Consider the following 23,850-nt stretch of genomic DNA (forward strand, 5'->3'; position numbering starts at 1 on the left):
ATAACCAAGACACGTGTATTGCATTTTGGCTGGCGGTTATGTTGTTGCCATAAGCCCTCCATGGCGAAACTGGTATTATGACACCTGTCGGGCTGTGGCTAGTAATTTAGCATGCTAATTCAGGTTGATATCTCTGCAGCACTATACCTTGTCATTTTTTAATGACATCATCACCCTTATTTCTTCTCATTCTTTTGATGCGTGTAGCTCATTTTTTGGATATTTTTACCTCAATTCTTACACATGGCACCTTTAAGTCCGCTTGATACTGTAAGGCGTAAGCCATTGGTTTCCAAAGGAAACCAGTATTTGTGTCGCCAGCATAGCCTATTGACAATTTATGTTGTAAATAGGCCTACCTTATAAGCCTACCTGTAGCTTAGGGAAGCTAACAGCTTTCTATTAGGATCTAGTTTGTTAGTTACAGTTTTGTCATAACTCCCTGATGCATTTTTGCATTTAGAATAGCCAGAGCGTGGATATCTCAATCGGAAAATTAAACATTATCGGGTGCCTATGGACTAGGCTGGGTGAAGCCTGATCTGCCCGCTATTTATTTTTTGATTTCTTAAAAGATTGAGATGATGAAAGCCAGACTAGCCATGGACCTCAGTTACACAATGCAAGGGGACATGAATCAGCCTATATTTGCACGAACAATAACGGACAACAGCTCTTCAACTTTGGCCCGTTAAAATGTGTATGAACAGTCTAGCGACGCATTTCATCAAGGCCCATTTGGACATGTCAGTTATTTGCACCACTGGTTAGATGTAAAACAGCATTTCGTTTCAGACTACTGCTACTTAATTTGTGCATTAACAATAACGTTTCAGACTACTATTACTTAATTTGTGCATTGACAATAAAGTATTACATGAACTAAAGATGACTAAAATCAAAACATTCACAAAAAATCCATCCATCCAAAAATGACCTTTGTTTTTGATAGCTGTTGAAAACGGCATGGAACTGACAGAGATGTTTTTGTTTATAAATACATAAAAAATAAATAAATAAATAAATAAATAAATAACATTATGCTGATACCTTTTGCTTTTCCCAAATACAATGTAGCCTACAGGTGTAAGTGACCTTTCATCAATCCAGTTGCAATGGATGAACTGTGATGAACTGCCCTACTTGTGATTGTTTAGAGCAGACATGTGGACTCGAGTCACATGACTTGGACTGGAGTCAGACTCGAGTCATGATTTTAATGACTTCAGACTTGACTTGATAAAATTCGGCATGACTTGCGACTCGACTTGGACTTGAATACTATTCACTCGAGACTTGACTCGGACTTTGCCTCTTTGACTTGTGACGACTTGACATGTCGAGTCAAAAACTAAATTTCCTGATCGTGGACCAGTCACCCCAGAGATGCTTTCCCTCTGCGACTAAAAAAAAAAAAAAGTCTAGAGCACAGTTCAGTGCTGTCGCTACCCCCACATGCGTTACGCACTGTGTGTAGGGCACCAAGAGACAGAGAAACGACCAACATTTAGCCAATAACTAGTAGCTTTACTGCAAACTGATTTGCACTCTTGTTAGAGAACGTTTACAATGTCAAAATGCACCAACAGCATGTTACATAAAGATGATACTCCTCTCCATTAAGATCCAACTTGAACTTATGCTAGCCTACTGCATTTAATTGAGAACCCTAAGCACGCACGAGAGGGAGAGAAAACGAGTGGCAGATTCCAGCTGGCTTGTCATTGTTGATGATGATTGATATTTTCTTTTAAATATAAGAAACGTATAAAAGGAAATCATGAAGGCAACAAATACGAGATTAGGGGAAATTGCGGATTTATCCGGTTCTCACTACTGTTCTAAACTATGAGATCCAGGTCACTATGACATAGGCTGCACTCACTGTGATTTGGAAAGTGGACAAGAATATGAAGAGTTGTCTTTGCCTTTGTGTAATGGAAATGGTGAGTCTTGAAGTAGGCCTATTCAATAATTTGTTTACATGAAGCACATTGATATGCCGATTGAAACGCATTCCACTCAGCTAGCTAGGTGGCTACTGGCTACCAGGCTCATAATTCACATTTAATTGCAAACAGAAAATGTCAAGCAAGCATCATGTCATACATGCATCTATTTCCAAAGGAATGAAAGCTGTTTGTGCCAACTTAATATCATGCTTATCATTGTTAATATTGTGCTATACATGTGGCACAAACAATGTTTGAGTTTGTGGACTAGCAATAGGCTATATTTGAATGGAGCTGGTAAAAAAAAGATCATTATGAGAATGTGTGGACAGTGGCACAAAATGGGCTTAAAGTGACAGTGCACCATTTACAAATGAGATAAACAGCATCAAATGTGTAGTATTTCTTAAGAAATGAATACTTTAAAACAAAATGACTGTGTCATTATTATCTTTTAAATAATATAAAAGTGTTATGAGTCGCCACTGGCAGACAGCCTGATAAATAGTTTGCAGGCAAATCTGTGGCCTAGTGCAGTGAAATGCCATCAGTCAAATTATTACTCATACTTACAGTGGGCTCTGCCATTTGGAAAAACAATATATATATTTGTCATGTAGCTATCCGTTTTGTACAGATTACTAAGGTATGCACATGTGTATATTGTATGCGCCTGCATATATCGTAAAACATTTCAAGACAGAAACATTGAACATATTTTAATCTGTATTTATAAAAAAAAATCTGTGGATTAGATGGAAGTGTTAAAATTATGATCGATAGTCTAATAATGCCATTATTAAGTGAAGAGTACCTGATGACTTGTTCAGGACTTGAAAAAGATTAGGACTTGGACTTGGACTCGACTTGGCTTTGATGAGACTTGGACTTGGACTCGACTTGCCCTTCTCTCTATTTACTTGGGACTTGACTTGGACTTGAGTGCTAAGACTTGGGACTTACTTGTGACTTGCCAAACAGTGACTTGGTCCCACCTCTGGTTTAGAGATTTTAAAGGTTTTATAACAATGCTACATCTTCTTTGGCTATTCTACAATCTTTTCACCTTTTCAGCACCAGTAGGCTACTTTCTGTGCAGCCGCACACACACACTCAGGCATGCCAAACAAGCATACACAAAAGTTTCAAGAGTGGGGGATGGAGTAAAATATGGAGACAAATTGAAGTGTGATTTATTTTCGCGGAACGGATGTACAGGACTGAGCGGCGGTCATATTTTGTACCGCTATGCGGTACATCTAGTTTCTATAGCTTTTTAAAAAAAACTAGCCCCACCACTTCTACTATTCTATAGTTTTACTGTGTTTGTTATGTGCCTCATCCAATTACTGTATACGGTATACATATACAGTCATTGCTTTTATCATTTTGCCCCTAGTGGCATAATGCTATAAAGAATTCCTTTTCAGTCATACTTATAATTTAAGTAAAATTAAGATGTACTAGATATACCAGTATCAAGTTAATATTCCTGTGCAGATTTTGCAGATACATGGTACTGCTTCCTTTGTCCTTGAATTTTGTTGTTTTGCAATGAAAATATCACCTAATAACGGTATGCTTCCTTCCTTCCACACACAGAGAAACTGTCTCGGTGAGCTGTCTCTTGCAGTGTTACTTCAACAGTACTGCAAAGCTCTTTCAGCTCGCTACAATGTAACAGGTAAAAACACAGATTTCCCATAGCTTGACTAATACAGCATAACATGTTTTGGTGATTAACATTTTATAATGTTTTGGTGGTTAAACATTTTATAAGGTCTTTGTTTGTAGACCAATATTGATGGAGAGTTTTATTTAGGCCTTCTCTGCACCTGGAGACGTGAAAATGAAAATGATCAATTGAAAAATTATTCATAGTCAAATGTGGTTGTTTGGATGTGGATGTTGACAAAAATATATGATTTCAACTACTATGTTTACTTATCAAGTAGGGCTGTAACAATAAACCAACCTCACGATTCGATTTGTATCACGATTTTTGACCCACGGTTCAATACGAACCTCGATTTTTTAATTAATTTATTTAGTTTTGTTTTTTTTTTTTTGGGGGGGGGGGGGCTACCTTACACCACAGATGATTAGAATATAATATATAGTATGATATATATGTATTATTTTATATCCTGATATAAAAATATTTTACTGAATGTCTGATATTTAGCCTATGACAAGCACACTGTATGCAGATTAACCTATAGCCTAGGCCTACTATTTTTCTCACAACTCTACCTCTTTAATTCAGCTGTCTGGTTGAAGCCTGGAAATATTGTAAACAAAGTAGCATAGTTGCCTAGCTCATCATAGTCTACCGATTGGACTGTTCAGTTTCCCCATGTGTGTTTAGTTTCAAGGTAATACTTGTTCTCCTTGGGACAGGCCCTTTTTGGAAACGTTTTGGTATTGAGATGATCAGTCAACTTGAATGCAAGAGTTTTACAAATATGTGCAGCATGCTAATGATGCTAAGCTGATTTAATAGTAATTTAGCTAGTCGTCTTCTATGCATCCTTGCTTTCGAATGTGAATGTTTTATTTGGATTGTGTTGGCGGAGCCGCGCGTGTTCATTGAGCAGGAGAGAGAGGGAGAGGGAGAGGGAGAGCGAGGGGGTTCACTTCTATACTGTTTGGTAAAGTTGAACACATAGTCTACAATGAAAGCAACGAGAGGTATGGAATTATTATTTATTTATCTTTGGACAACGTAGGCTACCGGTAAGTAAAGCGGGAGTGTGTTGCTTACTGTATACAGCCGCGTAAGCTGGAAGCACTGCTTGAAACACTAGAAAGGGTGTGTCATGGTTCTGCCTTTTCACACAGTATCGTGGATATGAGTGTCGCGATTTCGCTTTCGAATCGCATATCGTTACAGCCCTATTATCAAGCAAGCCAACTGTTCAGTAACCACAATCATAGATATCTTTTGCATATTGCATGGGCGGGGTGGAGCTTAACATCACCAAATGCCAATTGGTTTGCCCGGGTTTGATTCCCCAACCTGCCATTGTGAGTTGTCAATGGAGAAATTGTATTGTATTTTTACTTACGGAATCGGCTGTGGGCGGTACTGTTGCGGTCTATATCCTTTAGATGTTTATTTTTCATTTTTCCCATTTCACTACTATACCTAATCATCAATTAGCACCACACCATATAACCCCACCTAGCTTACAAGATTGCATGTCATCTGGATGTGACCTGAATGGATCTAAGTAAGAAAAAAACATTCTCTTAAATAAAATAAAATAATCCCTAACAAAATGTCCAGTGTTTATGATATATTTAGTAAGGAATTTACTAGGGATAGACTACCTTCTATTGCAGCTCTAGCTTTTATACATGTCATGAAGGGTTTGTGAGACTTTGGTTGATTGGACAACAGATAGTTGTAGCCATGTAATGGGAAGCCAACTCTAATTCATTTATTCATTAACCCCCTCCTCACTCACTGATTCACTCACTCATTTGTTAATGTATCCATTCATTCATTCAGCCTCAGTTTTGCCCTTTTACCCAAGCTGCCAGTTGTTTTCAGGTTCCCTATTCTTTGTGTATAGACATAAAAACATCGGCTTCATCACATTACTAAGCAGTAATTAACGAACGGGAGCATCAGCACAACAGGACAGGTCAAGGCCATGGTGTGATGGCTTTATCAACTCATTAAAATGCTTAGGCAGACGTGTTGCCTAATGACACCAGCCTGCCGGTCATCTGTGCAAAAGTAATTGAGCAAAAGGAATCAATACATTTCAATTAACATTTGAAGCATTATAGAAAATGCAAAAAAAAAAGCTCCACACCAGAAATGACTTGACTATGTGGTTTAACCGAAGCACTAATCAAAGCAACACATACTGAACAAAAATATAAACGGAACACCTTCTCAAACCTGTTTTCCCCATCAGAATTAAACAATCTAAGTATTCTTTTTTACATACGAATGGTTCACACATGTTGAGAGAAGAGGTGAGAGTTAAGAGAGATTTGGTATGAGAGAACACTTCCCCTTTGCATTCACTTCACAGGCATCCGCTCTGGGGGATATCCTTGCATTCAGCATGCCTGTTGCACGCTCCCTCAAAACTACATCAGTGGCACTGTGTTATACAGTATGTTCCAGATGCAACTTCTCCCTGTCTGGCCCCTCCATGTCCTCGTCCTCATGACAATGTCTGTCTATGATTGTGGTCATTGAACAGATAGTTGGTTTGCTTGACAAGTAAATATAATTGTTGCAACCATGTATATTTGTCAAATAGCTCACTAACATGATAAAATGGCACATGCTAGAGTGCCATTTTATTGTGACTACTATTTTATTGTGACCACAAGGGACCTCTGTGCAAAAAAACATACTTTTAAATCGGCATTTTTTCATGTGACACATGTGTTGCTTGAATGGATTATCATGATGAAGTGCTCACCAACACAGTTTTTAAGACATGTGAACAAAAAAGGGAGAGAAACAAGCCTTGTGTAAGTAAAAAACATCACATTTTACTTCCATTTATGAAAATGGGCTTTACAAGTGAAGGGGAAAATGAAGTTACCTTCACCAATGTGTAGAACCCACCCGGGTGATGCACGGCAGCCATTATACACCAGAATGCTCACCGCACCAGCTTGAGGTAGAAAGTGAGGGAATGAATGAATGAATGAGCCAATTACACTGGGGGGTGATTAGGGTGCCAGATTGAATGAATCAGGTTGGGAACTTAGCCAGGATATCAAGAGCTCTTGCTCTTTGCGATAAGTGCCATGGGATCATTTATGACCACAGTGAGTTGGGACCTCAATTTGACTTGCTGTGTGAAGGATGGCATCTCCTACAACACAGTGTCACTGTCACTGCACTGGAGCATTGGGACTGATGTTTGTCAAGAGGGAGGATTGCCACCTATAGCCAAACACCTCTTCCAAAAGGAACTTTCTCCAGGTCTCACATCCAGTGCTAAACAAGGCCATACCTGCCTAGCTTCCGTAATTCAGCAGATTACTAATTTATCTGTTGGTTTGGCCGCTTTAAATTTCAATGAGAATTTTGTTTTCAAAATTTCAATTTCAGATTTACATCCTGTTAATAAATCCAAATCTGATTACACACACTTTGCCTGCATACGAAAACATGTTTTAAGAATAAAATGCAGTTGGTATCCAAAAATAATTCTGTAGAAATGCATGGATTCCAGTTGCTTCCAGTAGCAGCAACTGGAATCCATGCATTTCCACAGAATTATCTTTGGAATCTGATCCCTTATCATACCTGTTCATTCGTGACTTTCCGCCGAATTTATCGCGGACTAAATTAAAGATGGCGTGGACGGTAAACTTCCTGAAGGTACTGTCTGTATAAATCGTCTTGTAAATAAACTACCAGTGCTTTTTCAAAGTTCTCAATGTCTCATTTTAAATGTCAGGGCCCTCGGGAGACTACCAATGAAGCGTGGAGCTACCTTGAGCCTCGTAAATGGTGTAAAACTGTGATTTATTTGCATGGCTAGGCCGATGCCCAAGGCACCCCCTTTGAAAACCTGTTGGTAGCATTGGCTAACTAGCGCCAGATTTCTGAGTGCAGGGGACAAGCCGAGATGAGCTATGAGACAAAAGTTCACACTCGGTATCATGTTTCAACACACTTTAGGTCAATATCACACCGAACTTCTCCTTTAAAGGCAGCCTGTCCTTGGTGTCCCGTGTACCTTTCAGGGCCCTTTTCATTAATATTTTTGGTAACACTTTACTTGACGGGTGAGTTCAGCTGCTGAACTCACCCGTTAAGTAAAGTGTTATCATATTTTAAAGTGTCATAACTTGTGCATGTTCTTACCTTGAATAAAGATGCCAAAACAAAACAGAGCTAAAGATGATGTGTTGTGACTGTGAGCCTACTGATGTCAGGAGTCAGGACACGTTAGGTGTTTTAGAGGACATGGAGGCCATGGCTATAGAAAGTCAGTCAGGCTGTTCAGTTGTTAGATTTTAAGACCATCCTGAAAGCTTTGATGGGTGTTTGATATCTGCACCTTGGAATAAGATTGAAATGTAGGAATTGTATACCGTTAAGTTAGCATTGTTTTTGTGTCATGTGAGGTCATGTGTTCAGCCTTTTAGTTCTGGGCCTACACTCTAATTTGCATGTTACTGAAGGAATTGATCGATTTATGTTATGGAATCAAATGGATCAGTCACCCATTTTTAAACATGTGTAGAATGGATTATGGCTATATATTTATCTTATTTATACACCAATGTATTATTATTATTTCCATCCTGTATATTCTATTCTACATGGACTTTGCTGTAGTGCATACTGTTAATTTATTATTTCAGTGCAATTGAATGGCTTTGTTTATGTTGTCCTAAACCTTAGAGTATGTGGATATAATAGAATAGATAATTTGGAGCTCATCAAAGACAATTAAGGAAGTGGTTAAACAGAATAAAACACTAAATAAACTACAAAGAGAAAATACAGAGTACTGTTTTCCATTCTAATTAATTGGGCATTCTCTGTTCGTCATCTAGTTTGCTTTTAGAGGACAATGAGGACATTGTTAATTATCAACACTGGCTTGCTGCCTTCTAATTTTCATGTAGCACTTGCTCCCAAATTGCCCTGTTTTAAGACCCCTGTGTTTGATGACTTTCATTCAAAAGAACAGTCCAATCAGGTAATCTGCCTGACGCTTGTATTGGCATCCACTTCTGCCGAAGTACATGTGCAACCTGAGACGTGCGGTTGCTTTTGCCTTTTACATATGACCCAGTACCTCTGAGAAAAATCCTATCATCAATGCAAGCTTGTGAAAGCTTTGCAGACTCTAGTTCACAGCCGTAGAGTCTCAGGACTGCTCTGTGATCAGTCATATATTTGCAAGCTTTTGATCTTCTAAACCGTGCAACTCTGATGTAACATTCTTTTTTTCTGTAATTCAAGACCCTAGCGGCCCAGACTGGATTTTGCAGTTGTGATCTCTGAATAGTCAGCCCATTGAAGTGAAAGTATAGTCACAGCATTTAAGTGACAGTGGAATGATGACTATGGATTGCGCTAGGCCTATAATTTTGCTTATTCTACAAATGCGCCAAAAGAGGGCAGGTGTAGTGTCATGTCATAAAATGCAACATTCAAAGCAGTTGAAGCAGTTCAAATCTATAATTATAATAAAATATATGTGCTCTTTATCTTACCTGACATTTGAATGTTAACACGTCACATGATGACATTCCAGGTACCTGTACTGTATACTACTGAATTGTTATTGGCATTGTAACTGGCATTGCCATAACTTATAGAGACTTTACTTAAAAGAGTTCTTCATCTAGCCCTATGCTGGGATATAATATTGAAGCTTTCTGAAATGTGCTGAATTTGCAATACTAAGCAGTAATATCAGTGAATAGACAGTGATTTGGCAGTTGATAATAAGCACTGATCTCATTGAGACACAATCCAGACACTCTGCTAAGCTTTTTAGAGCTCTTCCATAAACACAACTCAGCTGAATGCATTAACATTTAGCTATGCTAATAATAGTTTTAGGTAGGCAGTTAAAGCATCCAGAATTATTATACAACATTCTCATAGCCCAATGTTTACTGACATTTCTGTCTAGTTACAAGCCAATTCACAGTGCAATGACTACATATTTTTTCAATTGGAATAATTACAGATATCATTCCATAACTATAATCGTAATAGTTTAAGAATTGTCTTGTTTTTTTTCCCCTATTGTTTTCTAATAGTTGTCTGAACTGAAACTAAACTGAACGGTGTGCTTGTGTTCAAGTCGATTTGGTTATAGGCTTAGTGGACTGCTATGGGTAAGTTTCCTATCCTTTGGCCAGCAGTTTCACAAAGGGAAAATAACAACAATTTCGAGACGTCTGATATATTCCCAGGAGGTGGCTGGCTTGCTCTGATGGTTTGAACGTGAAAATGCGAAACTATGCCTATGCTACTACATAGCCCTTTACACAACCGAATCGGCTTTCGTCCCTAAACCATAAAATTGGTTCTTATGTAGCCTATGGATCCAGTGTGTGAAACGAAACATTCCGTCATTCTAGTGCTCCGCTGTCAGCCTTTCAATTGGACGAATGGATAACCCCCGCGCACGCTGAGAGCGACTGCCATCAGTGCGTGGATTAAACTGATTCAAATGCTTCACTGAGTGAGAAGACCGCAGAGCACTACTTAAGATAGCACTTTGTTCACCTTAATTTTCCGAAACATGGATGCGACGATTTTTCAAATCTTCATTGGGGAGTTTGGTGATCCCAACTGTAGTCTCATGGATGCTTTTCAGGACACCTTTTATGAGAATGCATCTTTCTCATTAATGAATTTTGACGGTACGGTGCCGGGTTAGCCTCTATCACCAGCATATCCACATGAGGACATTACTTCTACTGGTGTTTCATTTCTTTTTGTGTATTATAGGTATTTATTGTAATGCCACAACAGATGAGATCGGAACTTGCTGGCCAAGGAGCAACTCGGGTCGAATTGTGGAGCGACCATGTCCGGAGTACATCAACGGAGTTAAATACAACACCACAAGTAAGTGAATAATTTTTAGTCAAAATACTTCTTGTTATTGTCTATTAAATAATGGCAACACGAAGCTATTCAGACAGCGGTATAATATATTATTACATGACATGAGTGACGTTAGGTGTCCACTAAATTCAAGTAGCTCACCTTTTAGAAGACGAGTAGGCTTTTGGAACAGGGGTAGGCTACTGGGGTAGGCTTCAACAGAGTTTCGGACTTGGCATGTATTTCTACATGTCTAACGCTATGCAGTTCATCTACATTCAGCAACGGCATGTTCAGTTATGTCGGTTAACATTTGGTTGTAGGAGAGTAACCTACTTAGCCGAGACGACAAAAAAAAAACTTCCCTGAATGTGTCTCTATCACTATTAAATGACATATGACATTCAGTCATAACACAAATATTTCAGTTAGCAGTCATTTTTAAACACATGGTCGAGAGTGTATCATACGGAGCCCCTAAGGGGACATGAGCAAAAAAAAAAATCTAAAGTTTAGTTTCATGTGCTCACGTAAGGTAAGGTAAGGTAAGGTAACTTTATTGTACCCAAGGGTAGATTTGGTTGCAGGTCAAAAGAGTGGGTTTCTTACACACACACATAGATGACATTAAACGACATTGACAGAAAACAGTGACATACCAGTAACAACAGTGCTCTAGACCTAGGAATATAGATACAAAATGTACATGAATATTACTAGTATCAAAATCAACGTGAAACTTTCATGTGCACACATGAAAGTTTCATGTGCTTAGTGTTGTGTGTAACGCGTTAGTTACAGTAACGTAACTACTTTTTCGAGTAAAAAGTAGTGTAACACGCTACTACTGAAAATTTGGTAAAGTAACGTAGTTCCTTTTTCATATCGGCGCAACGTTACTTTTCCCAGGGACAGATTTGACAGCGACGCTGCTTTCTCAGCTGTGCGCTTGCGCAATAGGCACACGCTCCACACGGCAGCCTACATGACAGAGGCTAGTAGCATGAAGTGCAATCATAGCTCCACACAGTACGTGACAGAAGCTGGTGGCAATGAAGAGCAATCATAGCAAGCGAGACGCAGCCAACGCTAACTCCTGAGGGATGGAGGTATTCACATTACTCGAAACTAAGGGGAGGAATGTAAGTGTTAGTTGTAGCCTACACTGTGCCCTGATTTTGTCCACTGCCATTAACTCAACTGCCAGCCTATTGATACGATTTGCACTAGCTTTGCACCAAATTTCGGAGGAGCGCCTGTTTAATGAAAGAGTATAAGGCTATAAAATAACCCCTCATATATTTTGTGTTCAATATGCTTACGATGTATCGAGGCTATGTTATTTGATATTGTTTCATAGGGCTTTAGTGGTGGTGTTGAGGCCTATAAGCCCAATGTTTTCTTGTCAAGTGCTCTGTTTGTGGCATTTTTTATAATAAAGAGCACAAAAGAAATACCTATTATGTCCTCCATAGTAGAACTTTATGTAGGCCTACACATTTAGGAACAGATATTGGGTTCTGCCCAAAGACGAGCAACATAAAAGTAACGTAAAAGTAACGAGTAACGTAAAAAGTTACTTTCCATAGAGGGTAACTAAGTAAAGTAACGGGTTACTTTTTTGAGAAGTAACAAGTAACGAGCAAACACTACTTTTTAAAAGTAACTTCCCCAACACTGCAAAAGTTTCATGTTTCAATTTGCGTGCGCCCACAAAACTTTCATGTGCTCACCTGAAACTTTCATGTGCGCACATTCATGTGTGCACATGAAAGTTTCACGTGAGAACATGAAAGTTTCACGTGAGCACATGAAACTAAACTTTAGATTTTTTTTTGCTCATTTGCTAGACGTTTTTGCTAGAAACTTTACTCCATTTGACATGCTTTGATGAGTCTGTCAATTGTCCATTTATAGAGATCAACAAACTAAATTACTCTCTAGATACAAGGCAGCCTCAGTTCCCTCATTTCAGGGAATATTCACTCACTCAGTCCATCAGTCCGTGGTACCGCCAACAACACGTGGGGTGCACACACTGCAGGAGCTCACTCACCGGCGAACCACAGTTGCTAGCCGTCCACGTGGTTGTCGCTGCTCGTCCCCAGCTCCCTCTCAGCAGCCGCTCTCAGGCTGCACTTTTCGCGGCTGTCACCGCGGCACTCCTCCTCTCTAGGCGGGGTCCTAGGTGGCCTTCACTACCGTAGACTGTGGCACCAAGCACCGGAACTCACGGGTCAACTGTCGCTGCACCTCCGTCGCTCCACTCCACAGTCACATACGCTGAGCTCTCAGGCCGTCAGCTACCGGTTTCAGCGTCCCTCCTCGCGCTGCCTCCTCGCAGAGCTGTCCTCCGCTGCTCCCAGCCCGCTCCACACCGTCATGGTCGCAACGAAGGCTTGACCCCCCTCTTCTGACTCGTCGCTTCAACCCAACACAGCCACAGACCTTTTTTTTTTTTTTTTTCTCTGGCGTGGCCAACAGGCCAACTAGAATGGGCGCCCACATAGCACGGTGCCTCTTACATGCACCCAAATGTTAAAGTTCAGATTTTCCACTGAAGCTGCCCAACCGTCATGAGTTCGCTGCCCCCAGCGGTTCCGCCAACCGTCCGTCGTCCAGGAACCTCTTCCTCGCCGCTCTCACTCGGCTCTGCTCACACGTCGCGGTCAGGGCCACCGCCAACTCCAGCCTCAAGCCGCCCGGCGGGGGCAGGGGCTCCTGGTCTTCTCGCGGCGGAGTCAGCGCCCAGGCCAGCGTCATCCGTGACCGTTTCTTCTGGCCCCTTTTCCGGCAAGATCTCCTCCCATGGCAGCAGGCAGGTCCAGACGACAGCTCCTCTCCTCCGGCGGCAGTAACGACAGAAGGCCTCAAAAAGCTTTTTAGTAGCCCTTACAAGGGCTCTCTTCGGATCCTCTTGCGTGGGCCTCCACCCAGTGGTGAGGTCTCCCGCTCCCAGCTTCTCTCGCTGGGCGGAGGCCATGTTTGAAAGTCACTTCTGACACCAATGTAACGATTGATGCGACACACACAGTTGTCCAATCAAAGGTTTAATAGCGGAAGCGGGAAACACACACATACCAAGACACCATTACATAGGAAACACAAGGGAAGTCAATAAAACAAGCACGATACACGAACAGGGTAGTCACATACAATACACCGGGTAAAACACATGGGGTACAACCTAAAGAAAGACTACACAAGCTAACACATACATGACACGATAAATGCAATTACACTCACTAAAACCGACATTACACAAACCAGCATTCACACACATTACATTCTGGGAGGCTAGCACTCAGTCCGGAAGACAGCGACGTTACAATATATATATGTGAGTATAAGTAAATAGCATTACAGGTAACCTCTTCCAGACAGCCATCACAGTGATCTGATTGTACCGCAGCAAAATGTAGTGCACATGCCAGTTAATTGGTTGACAAGCAGATATATTCCGAACTTTGAAAGTCTACTGAATTTAGTAGAAGTAAAAATCTACACGGTCCGCTCTTCGTCTGATGCACCAGATGTAATGCTGCAGAAGCGCGGTGGATCCACTCTTTTGTGAAATCGACTAAATTTAGCTTGGATTTTCTCCGTTGCAGGAGCCAGGAGAGTTCTGGAGAGATTTTTGTCTCAGTGCATGCTAGTTTTGATACATAAAATCACCTATCATTCCTATTAAATGTATCACTATCTGAATTTAAACTAGAAATGTAATGCCAGAGGAATTACAATAGTGGATGGAAAGCTGCTGGTTTAATGTTGGTGGAGAGATTCCTGAAAAAAAAAAAACATTGAATCACTTAATCTTGTAGTTCATACAAACCCTTGTACCAAAAAACCTTGTGTGTCAGGCATTCTTGAGATCACACTCAAGGTGGGTTTGACCTTGACATTTGACTTCATCATTGAGTCCATACAAATGTTCACACCAAATTTGAAGCATGTGCGTCAAGCCATTCTGAAGTTGTGACACAAGCACGAAAGCTGGCCTTTGGAAAATGTACCGTATTTTCCGGACTATAAGTCGCACCGGAGTATAAGTCGCACCAGTCAAAAAATGTGTCATGAAGAGGAAAAAAACATCGTCGCAGAGTTGCAGGACCAGCCAAACTATGAAAAAAAGTGTGACTCATAGTCCGGAAAATACGGTAGTTCAGAGAAAGCCTAATTGTATGCAATGCAAGACTACCTGCAAAACGGGGCTTTCAGTTAGTGTTAATGACTGCTCATTCTGCACCCAGATAACAGTTAGTCATTGAATCCATGTTAAAATCAACATTACTTTGTCAACGTAAAAATCATTGAATCAACGTCGCACTGCAACATTTATTCTACATCACTTTCGCACCCTTCATTAATATTGAAGCAACGTTGAAATTCTAACTACAGATCAACTGGATTTCAATGGTATTTCCACTAAAATGAATATTGAAACAATGTTGAAATTACAACCAAACTAAAGATCAACGTGATTTCAATGGTATTTCAATTGATATTAAACCTCAGTAAACCACTATTAGCCTAATCAGGCAAAATACTGGGAAATTCATATCCTGCTTTATCTACAGCCAAGATAAATTTGGCTAGGCCTAGGTATGTCTTGTTTAGGCTACACAAGCTTGCATAAATAACCATTGACAACTTGTTATCAGTTAAGCATTTATTCACTCTTCATCTAGAAATTCACGTGTACTGTGTTTTCCTGCCATCCATAGCATCCATAGCAGTTGCAGTCAGCCTGATCCTCCAGTAGCAGAGTAAAGCGGCACCTAACAGAAATAAAAGGGGGGGGGGGAACAACAAACTAACAGCTAAACCTACAATCAAGTCATTTTACGCCACAACCTACCACTCATACAAACGTAGTTCAAAACGGAGGCTAAGTTTCAGCCAGTGATTGTTTGCTATAGAAGGCCATTTCCCTCGTCAGGCCAGCTTCTATCGCTAGGAAGTGCTTAGCTACCGCCTCAACTGCACACAACCGCAAACCTAGACACATTCCCGAGGTCTAGCTAACGTAATATAACTTACCTACTGAATCCTCGGTTATCGCTTAATTAAGTTATCGGAACTCCCCCTATTACTTGCCGGTCCCGTATTTCCGCCGCCTTGCGTATATGTGTCATTTAATATCCATTTCTATACAAACCAAGACGGCGGATTCCTAAAGAAACGCAAGCACCCACACCATAGGTGTATCTAAATTAGCTATGTACCAAAAATGACATTTTACCGTGACTCGAAGAGCTGTAAACAGTGTTGTAAGGCTGCGTGTACAAATCCGCTTGGAGCTCCAGTGGAATTTTAATTTCATGACGAGAATTCTCGGTCTAACCGTTCATGTGCCATTGAAATGGCGTAAATGGGAGACCCATTAGGCCAGCACTAACCTCCGAGCGTGGTAAACAAAATCGGATATTTCAGGCAGTAAAAGCCCCTGTAAGAACCAAGCCAGATTTGGTTCAAATCTACACACCTATGGCTACTGAAAAATGTAAGGTTCATTTATCAAATGTTCTTTTTAAGTATGAAAAAACATCATCGTTTTAGAATTTTCGAACGAAAGTGGTGGTAATTGAGGGGTTACCATATGAACTTACTCGGCGTAATACCAATATTATCAAACTAGCTAGAGTTAAACTTAATGTCCTCTCTAGACGTAGCATCTACGAGTATGTTGCTAAGCTACAAGTTTGAAGCTAACGCCAGCTTGCTTGCTTACTTGATTAGCCGAGTCGTTTTAAACAGACTTCACACACTCCATTCAAATAAAAAACACAAATTAATTGTTACTTACATTGGGTGTGGTAGGAAAACGTCTGTTTCGTCGTCGTTTGTTGGACGAACCAGACAACAAGAACGTAAACTTTCTTCAAGTGGATGGTTGAAAGCAATGATGCCGTGAAGTGGCCATGGAGGTGGCCTGTAGGAATCAATGACGCAAGGAGAACGCTACTGTGCTTGCGCACAAGTTAATTATGGGATGTGTAATTTTAGGGAGCGCCAGATTGTTTGCATTAGAAGCGGATTCACAGGTGACACCTGTGCCAGTGTTCTGATTAGCCCGGGAACTACTCTGGGAGCTTAACGAGCACAGCTGGCTTTAGGCCATTATAACATCACAGCTATTCAAGTCTATGGGGGAATAGCTTTTTAACATTTTTAATCCCCTATTTCTCAAAAAGTATAAACTTTTTTAAAAATAAGAAATAATAACTCTGCCCCACTCCAGACTTTCAGAACGGTTATTTCAACATGTCTGTACGTTAAGTGGTTAGAGTCGCATTCATTCTTGAAAAAGTAAAAAGAAAAGGTTATAATAAGAAGAAGCCAGGAGATTTCAAGATAGTGGATTCCATCCACTAGAAATAGCACAATATGGTGATGGACATGTCTTTGAAGACAAGGAGTAGTCAGTGGGTTACTTGATTTTAGATTTTAGATATGTATAGCCTAGACCATATAGATTGAAACAACTCCCCATTATTTGAATGTTTCACATCCTGGCAGACTGGTGTAGAGTTTGAATCCTTGAAATTCCTCAGAAAGGTCGGGGATGACAAAAGTCATTGTAATAGTTATTGTAGTAATGCCACAAGAGTCAGGGTTTTCTGTGGCTTTCTCGTCATGTATTACTGTATCACATTCAGTCAGACTGGTACAGAATGGCAAGCAGACAGGGACCTTTTACAGAGACACAACACAGTGGATAACGACAGGCAATGACGAAAGATAATACTTGAGAGGAACTACAGGGAATAACACATATCCTAATCATCATCTGATATTAACATGAGCAAGGGGAACATTTAACACAAATTCTAAAATTAAACTTTCACACTCACACTCGCATTGCATTATGGGCGATTGTTTCAGGCAAAACTATGTGTGACTTAATTGTTATGTTGTTGCTTATGTGTAGTGTGTGAATTGAACTACATGCCTTGAATTTCCTGAGACGGAGGGTGAAATGGCGCTTTAGACAGTCTTTACCATGCTGTTGTTACCTAGCAATGTTACAGTTTCCAAACGTGACTGGGACTTTGCCCCACACACTATGTGAAACAGTGTCAATATACTATAGCAACCACCTAAATGAACAGGAACAGGAACTGCTTTCAAGTTTTTAATAGGATGAAAAAATATATCAATAACTTTTAGCCTGTTAAGAGTATTATCAATGAAAACTTGTCAGCATTTTGAACTAGGCTTGTGCTTGAAGTACATTCTCAATGCCTCTGTCTGGGTCCTGTCATTCCCGATCTCAGTGCATCCTCAGCATCTTGCTGATCAATAACACACAGACACATGATCTTTGGTTAACAAACAGTTTGATATAGTCTGTTGGAAAATGATTTCCAGACAAGATAATTCCAAAATCACACAATCACAGAGGTGTTTGAGTCGAGGTCTTTGGGTTTGCAATAGCAAAGTATAAACTCCTTCACCTAGCTGCTATTTTAGAATAGAGGCACTATTACATACAATATTGTATATTGTGATGATGCATGATGCGAACCACAAACAAATGCAAGAGTAGCACTGTCAGATATCTCGATGTGTTGTAAATTAGATAGATAGATAGATAGATACTTTATTGATCCCCAAGGGGAAATTCAAGGTCTCAGTAGCATACAGACATCACACACAACATGCACTTACAGCAGAAAGAGTAAATATAAGTATATACATATAACAAAACTCCACTGTAGAAGATAAGAAAACTAAAAAACTAAATACTAAATATACTATATAAATTAAATTAAAAAAATGCACAGTGTGCTTAAGGATGACCAAGCATGAGACGCTTGCAGTGACAGGGCCAGGACTGGGCCTGTAATTCTGTGTGCATGGTAAGGTGCTCTAAGAGAGTGAGTGTCATGGTGAAGGTGCAAAAAGTAGTCCAACAGTAGTCCAACAGTGTTTAAGGTCTAGAGACCAGCATACGAGAGTAATGCAGGGCTTAAAATTCATTTTTCAAAATGGGGGGGAATTCCCCCCTTAGGTTATTCAAGAAGGGGGGATTTACACAATTTGGGGGGGAGGAGGGTCGATTCTGATACCAAGTGAAGAATTGCGATTTCGATACTTCTTCGATACTTTTTTAAAAATGTGTTTGATTTTGGGGCCCCCACCACCCTGACGTCATCAGTAATATATACTGTAGTGGGATCATTCACAACAGTGGACATCCTAGATTCTGCTTGACTCTTTCCACACACACAAACACACACTGAAAATGATGGCTTACGTGATATGTTTCTATTTCATATATTTTTAAATTCATATAGAGTGTATTTAGTTAATAATGTATTTTTTAATGTATAGCATTTTACTAGTAATTACTAGTAGCTAAACATATTTAGTAATTTGAATGCTTCATATTGACGTTTAAACTATAACACTTAGGCATATCTTGGTAACACTTTACTTGACGGGTGAGTTCATAACACATTCATAGCAGCTGTCATAAACTGCACATAAAGCATTCATGACTGTTTCATGAGACATGACTGAACATTCATACCAAACCTTTCATGTATGTGGAAGACAGAACAACGAAAACTAATATAAAAAGTCCAACATCGTATTTGTGTAACCCGGATACCATTAATTTAATCTCTCCAGCCTTTGTAAATATTTCATGAATATCTTATGAAGTCTACATCGAATGTCACTTTACTATACAAGTTGTGAAGTATTCGTAATCACTGAGTTTAACACTGGGAGGTAAACTAGCTAACTAACTACATTCAGCTGACCCGTATTTGTGTAACCTGGAGCGGTTGAACATTCCCAAAGCAAAAGATGAGAAATCATCTGCAAAGGTTACATCATAAAACAAATACATTTTTATGAAACAAAAATTATTTGCTTGACCATGTTCTGTCTTTTTGGTACTGGAGTAGCCCATTGACTCAGATGTGCTGTGATCAGGTAAGAGGTTTGGACCAAAAACGACAATGCTGCTTTGTGACTTTTATTTTGACAAGCTCTCGTCATTCTGTCTTCCACATTCATGAAAGGTTTGGTATGAATGTTGAGTCATGTCTCATGAAACAGTCATGAATGCTTTATGTGCAGTTCATGACAGCTGCTATGAATGTGTTATGAACTCATGCAATTCAATTCATGCAATGCAATTCATTATGTTTTCTATGTCATTAGATAAAATAAATGTTCAAAAAACTAACAAGTCGAAGACAATCTTTCTGGGATCAAGTGTTGACGTGACCTGAGCTAGCAGGATAGTTACCAAGGAGCTCTTTCCTCATGTAAAAGTTTGCCATGGTTGCGTAGCCTATTTGCGTAAGCGCAAAGTGGTTCTCTCTCTCTCTCCGTGTGTGTGTCGCTGCATGAGGCTATGTTCAATTCAACTCGGTAGTTGATCCGTCCGGTCAATAGCACCGCATTCACGCCACTTCATGATTATGTTAACGTCATCAAACAGGCTGTAAAAGTGTTTGCGGGAATTTCTTGCATTATGATGTCTAGAGTTGCGGGACTTGAACAAATTATGCGCAATACCCGCAATGAAATTTAAGCCCTGTAATGTATAATGTAGACAAGGTCATATAAAAACTATATCAGTGCAATAATAGGTTGCTGTAGTAGGGTTACAGCCATTCAGTATTGTAGCAGAGGCCATTGGTCATGTGTGCTAATATAGCATGAAAAACAGTGTAGCAGTAAAACACTAGTAAAACATTAGGCTGTGGACAGTAGTAAAACAGTAGTAGACAGTCAGTACTCAAACATGGAGAGGGACATAAATTCATATCTTCGCATAGGCTTTTGTACTAAGTAACTAATGGGTCGATAACACGCTCCAGGATATTTAAACATTTCATAGTCAATAGGCGGCATCACTCATAATAGCCATGTCTTGTTTCCAGCAGGCTTGTGTTTAAGGCCATCAGTCATATGGAAGTGTTTTTCTAAATCAGGCTTTGGGAGATTATCCATTTCTGTTTGACTGTGTGTATTATTCCCATAATGATATTCGGGAAGTGGTTGAGGTGGGTGCTAGTGGGAGGGCTGAGGATATTTATAACTGAAGCGTGTGAATAATTCATTCATTGCTATTTGATTCATCATCTTTATATAAGGCATCAGTTTTCTAAATCCACATTATTCAATTTAGATCTTCAGTAAGTGTTCTCTCAGGATATATGTCTTATTCTTCTTCTGATCCCGCCGTTGGTTGGGTGTTGGAGAAATGTTTGTGTGTCAAATAGAACATTTTTACTCTCCAATGGCTGAATTCATGATGAATCAATTCATGTATCTGCATATATGACAATATATCAGTCTCACAAACACATAGTGTAATGATAGTGAAAGAGTTTTTGGAAGCGAAGAGTTACCTGCCAGGTCTACATTTCCAAAGGTTTGGTGTCATTTTGATTAATGCAGTTTGTTCTAGACCTTAAATAATTCAAACAGCTTCTCAGACCTGCAAGTTGATTCACTTGTTAAAGTAGCAAATATATCTCACTTGGTTGTGAGTAGTCTGTGATTGTGAGTCTGTCCAGGCTCAGTAATCATGGTTGTGAAGCACTTGCGGATGCCCTTATCGAGTGGTCATAGCCCCACCTCCGTCCTAGAAGGCATTAATCACTCAGCCGTCCTCAATTACTCAATCCTAATCTTCAGCCTTCAGTGGGAGAGCAGGGTCTCAAAGGACCAGACAGGACAGCACACTTGTAATCTGTTATGCATGGGAAGAGACTGACAGCTAACCTCTATGTACAGCTTTCGACATTCGTTTTTCTCTTTATAGTCTTTTAGTGTGTGTGTTTTAGTGTGTGTGTTCATTAATACACCATGTAATGATACTGAATTTTGACCTAGACTGTTTTTCTTTTCAAAACGTTGTTTATACTAAGTTATTTATTTGCTGTTTAATTCACCACAGTTCCCAAATTGACTCTGTCTCTTTCTTGTTATCATTGTCTCACTCTCACTCTCTGTGTGTGTGCGTGTGTGTGCACACATTGGATAAATCATTAAGAATGTGTTGTGGGAAAATCACTGTTCCCATTTTTCTGTTGTGACCACCCACTGGCCGCCCATCATTGCTGTGTGTCTGTCAACACATCCAGCAGAAGAAGGATTTAAGGTTGTTGAAAATAATTGTGCTCAGAATGGTCTGTAATTCTGGTTGGACCCAGCAGGGTGGAACATGGTGGGGTTACCCAGGTCAGCGGCTTGTCGTGTGTGTGTGTGGGGGGGGGTTTCTGTGCTGGCGTGTAACCCTCCGTGAACTGTTGCTGTCATCCCCAGTGGACTCGTGGCTGGGCAGAGGCAGCTGAGCTTCACTCCACTATCTGTGTGCCGTCACGCTCAGTGGTCGTGTGCTTCACATCGTTTTGGCGTGAGGTACATTACACATTCCCTGAGGCTTTTGCAGCCACCTAACTATTTCTCTCGTTCCAGTTCCTAAAATGGCAGTGCGGTATAAATTTGGAACGTCTTCATTTATGAGGTGTGAAACTCATGAGGTTTATAAAATTAGCATCCAGCCCCCATCTGCTGCTGAGAAAGTGCTCTGACATCACTTTCACAGACCAAGGAGCTATATTCATTTAAACACCCCTTCTTAAAGCAGATTTTTTTTTAACAAACCATTTTGTAGCCGTTGTGTCTTCATTCAGTTATGTAATCTCTTTGAGAGGTCACTGGGGATGCCCCTCACATTGGGAAATGCCAGATATTAGATAACCTCTGACACTTGTGCAGGTTTTAGACAGATTTAAACAATCTAGCTTATTTAAACTGATTACTGTTTCTTTTAGCAGAGGACATCATCCCCTTTGCATTCAGGTGAGGGATGTCCAACAAGTAATTGACAGAGCTCTTCTCATAGTTATCTTTTTGTAAACGGAAAAATTCTCTTTGGAATGATTACATCATTAAGCTGTTGAGAGTTCTGCCTCAAATACGTAATCTTTAGGGTAAGCCATTGTATACAGCCACTTGCCATCACTCCTCAAAACATCAATATTACAAAGACCTCAAAGAGGTTCCTTAAGAGCTGCATGCATTTTTAAAGACACGGTCCATCCTTTTTTCGACTTCTGTTTATCCTCTCCTATGCTTTATTCAGAGTCTGTTTTACTCTTGTATGGAATGGTTCTTGGATGTGGCCCAATGTCCTTCATTGTTTGTCCCTAGCTATGTCAGTCAGCAACTCTGTAGCCTCTGGGGAGGCAGGCATGCCCAGTCCTGCTCAGGCCAAAATATTAACACCTCTCTGTGGACCACCCCCACTGTTTGTCGACGCAAATACCACACAGTTATGGTTCAATATCTCCCTAGGTCTTCTTGTGTCCTCTGCTGTAATTCATTGGGCTGATGAAAGCATTGCCAAAAGGGCTTCTATTGGATTGATCGTTGTAAATTGTCAGCACTCCCATCCACCTCTTGGGAGGTTGTCGATTGGATCTGTCACTTGTGTTTCTCGTTATGTAGGCTACAAGGCCAAAAGAAAAGAAAGCCAAACAGAACACTGATTTGTCATTTGTCATGCAAACTTCAGGCAATACTGGCAGCATTTTAGCTATTCATAGTCAAGTAAGGAAGAATGTAGTTGAGAAAAGCTAAATGTATTCAGATGTATTTTTCTAGTTATATTATACCTTTAATTTGTGATATTGTTAATCAGTTTCTGGAATATACATTTATATTTTGAAGTTTTTTTTTGACAGCATGCTTCAGGAAGGTTATAACAAGTCTTATTTGTGATGGGATCTGCTAAAACCCATAACATGGTGAAATTTCACCAATTTAACATTCTGATACTATGCTAGGATGGTATCCAGGATGTTGCTAGGATGGTATCAGAATTTTAAGTTGGTGAAATTTCACCACAGAGGGTTGAAACGGAGCAGTAATCAAGGATTTTTGACTTCACCATGTGATGTGTTTTCATATTTGACAACACTTTTTTTTGACATGTTGACATTAGTCATGGCTTTTCCACAATCATCACGCTAATTGCCACTAATGAGGTACAGACGATAATGTGTGGGGATGGTTCTCCATTGTCACATTGTCAAATGCTCTATTGCATGAATGGAAAGCTACTCCTGCGGCTATAACTATAATGAAACAATTTGCCACAGGCTTAGGACAGTGTGTTTCAACAGCTTGAAAGCTCAGTGCCTTGGGGAGTTTAACATGTTTCAAGTATCTCTTCAACCCCTTGAAGTGTTTTGACAAACTCCTCAGGGTCTCTGTCCATGATGATTGCTGTCAACAAAGACACATGGGAGATCATGACCACAATGACACATGGGAGATCATGACCACAATGAC

At 40.1% G+C, this 23,850-nt stretch overlaps 1 protein-coding gene across 4 annotated transcripts in view; it reads left to right on the forward strand.

Annotated features, from left to right (window-relative positions):
• LOC125293063 (corticotropin-releasing factor receptor 2) overlaps nucleotides 1–23,850 on the forward strand; it is a 148,730-nt gene that overhangs the window by 11,888 nt on the left and 112,992 nt on the right. For 2 of the 4 annotated variants that reach the window (XM_048240721.1, XM_048240706.1), the window contains exons 2-3: nucleotides 3,555–3,636; nucleotides 10,420–10,539. In XM_048240721.1, the coding sequence (XP_048096678.1) occupies nucleotides 3,555–3,636; nucleotides 10,420–10,539 (202 nt within the window). Of the gene's footprint in view, nucleotides 1–3,554; nucleotides 3,637–9,914; nucleotides 10,332–10,419; nucleotides 10,540–23,850 lie in introns of those variants that run through there. The other 2 variants (XM_048240696.1, XM_048240713.1) reach the window with 1 other exon arrangement.

Source organism: Alosa alosa, chromosome 1 (genome assembly GCF_017589495.1).
Source record: "Alosa alosa isolate M-15738 ecotype Scorff River chromosome 1, AALO_Geno_1.1, whole genome shotgun sequence".
NCBI lineage: Eukaryota > Metazoa > Chordata > Actinopteri > Clupeiformes > Clupeidae > Alosa > Alosa alosa.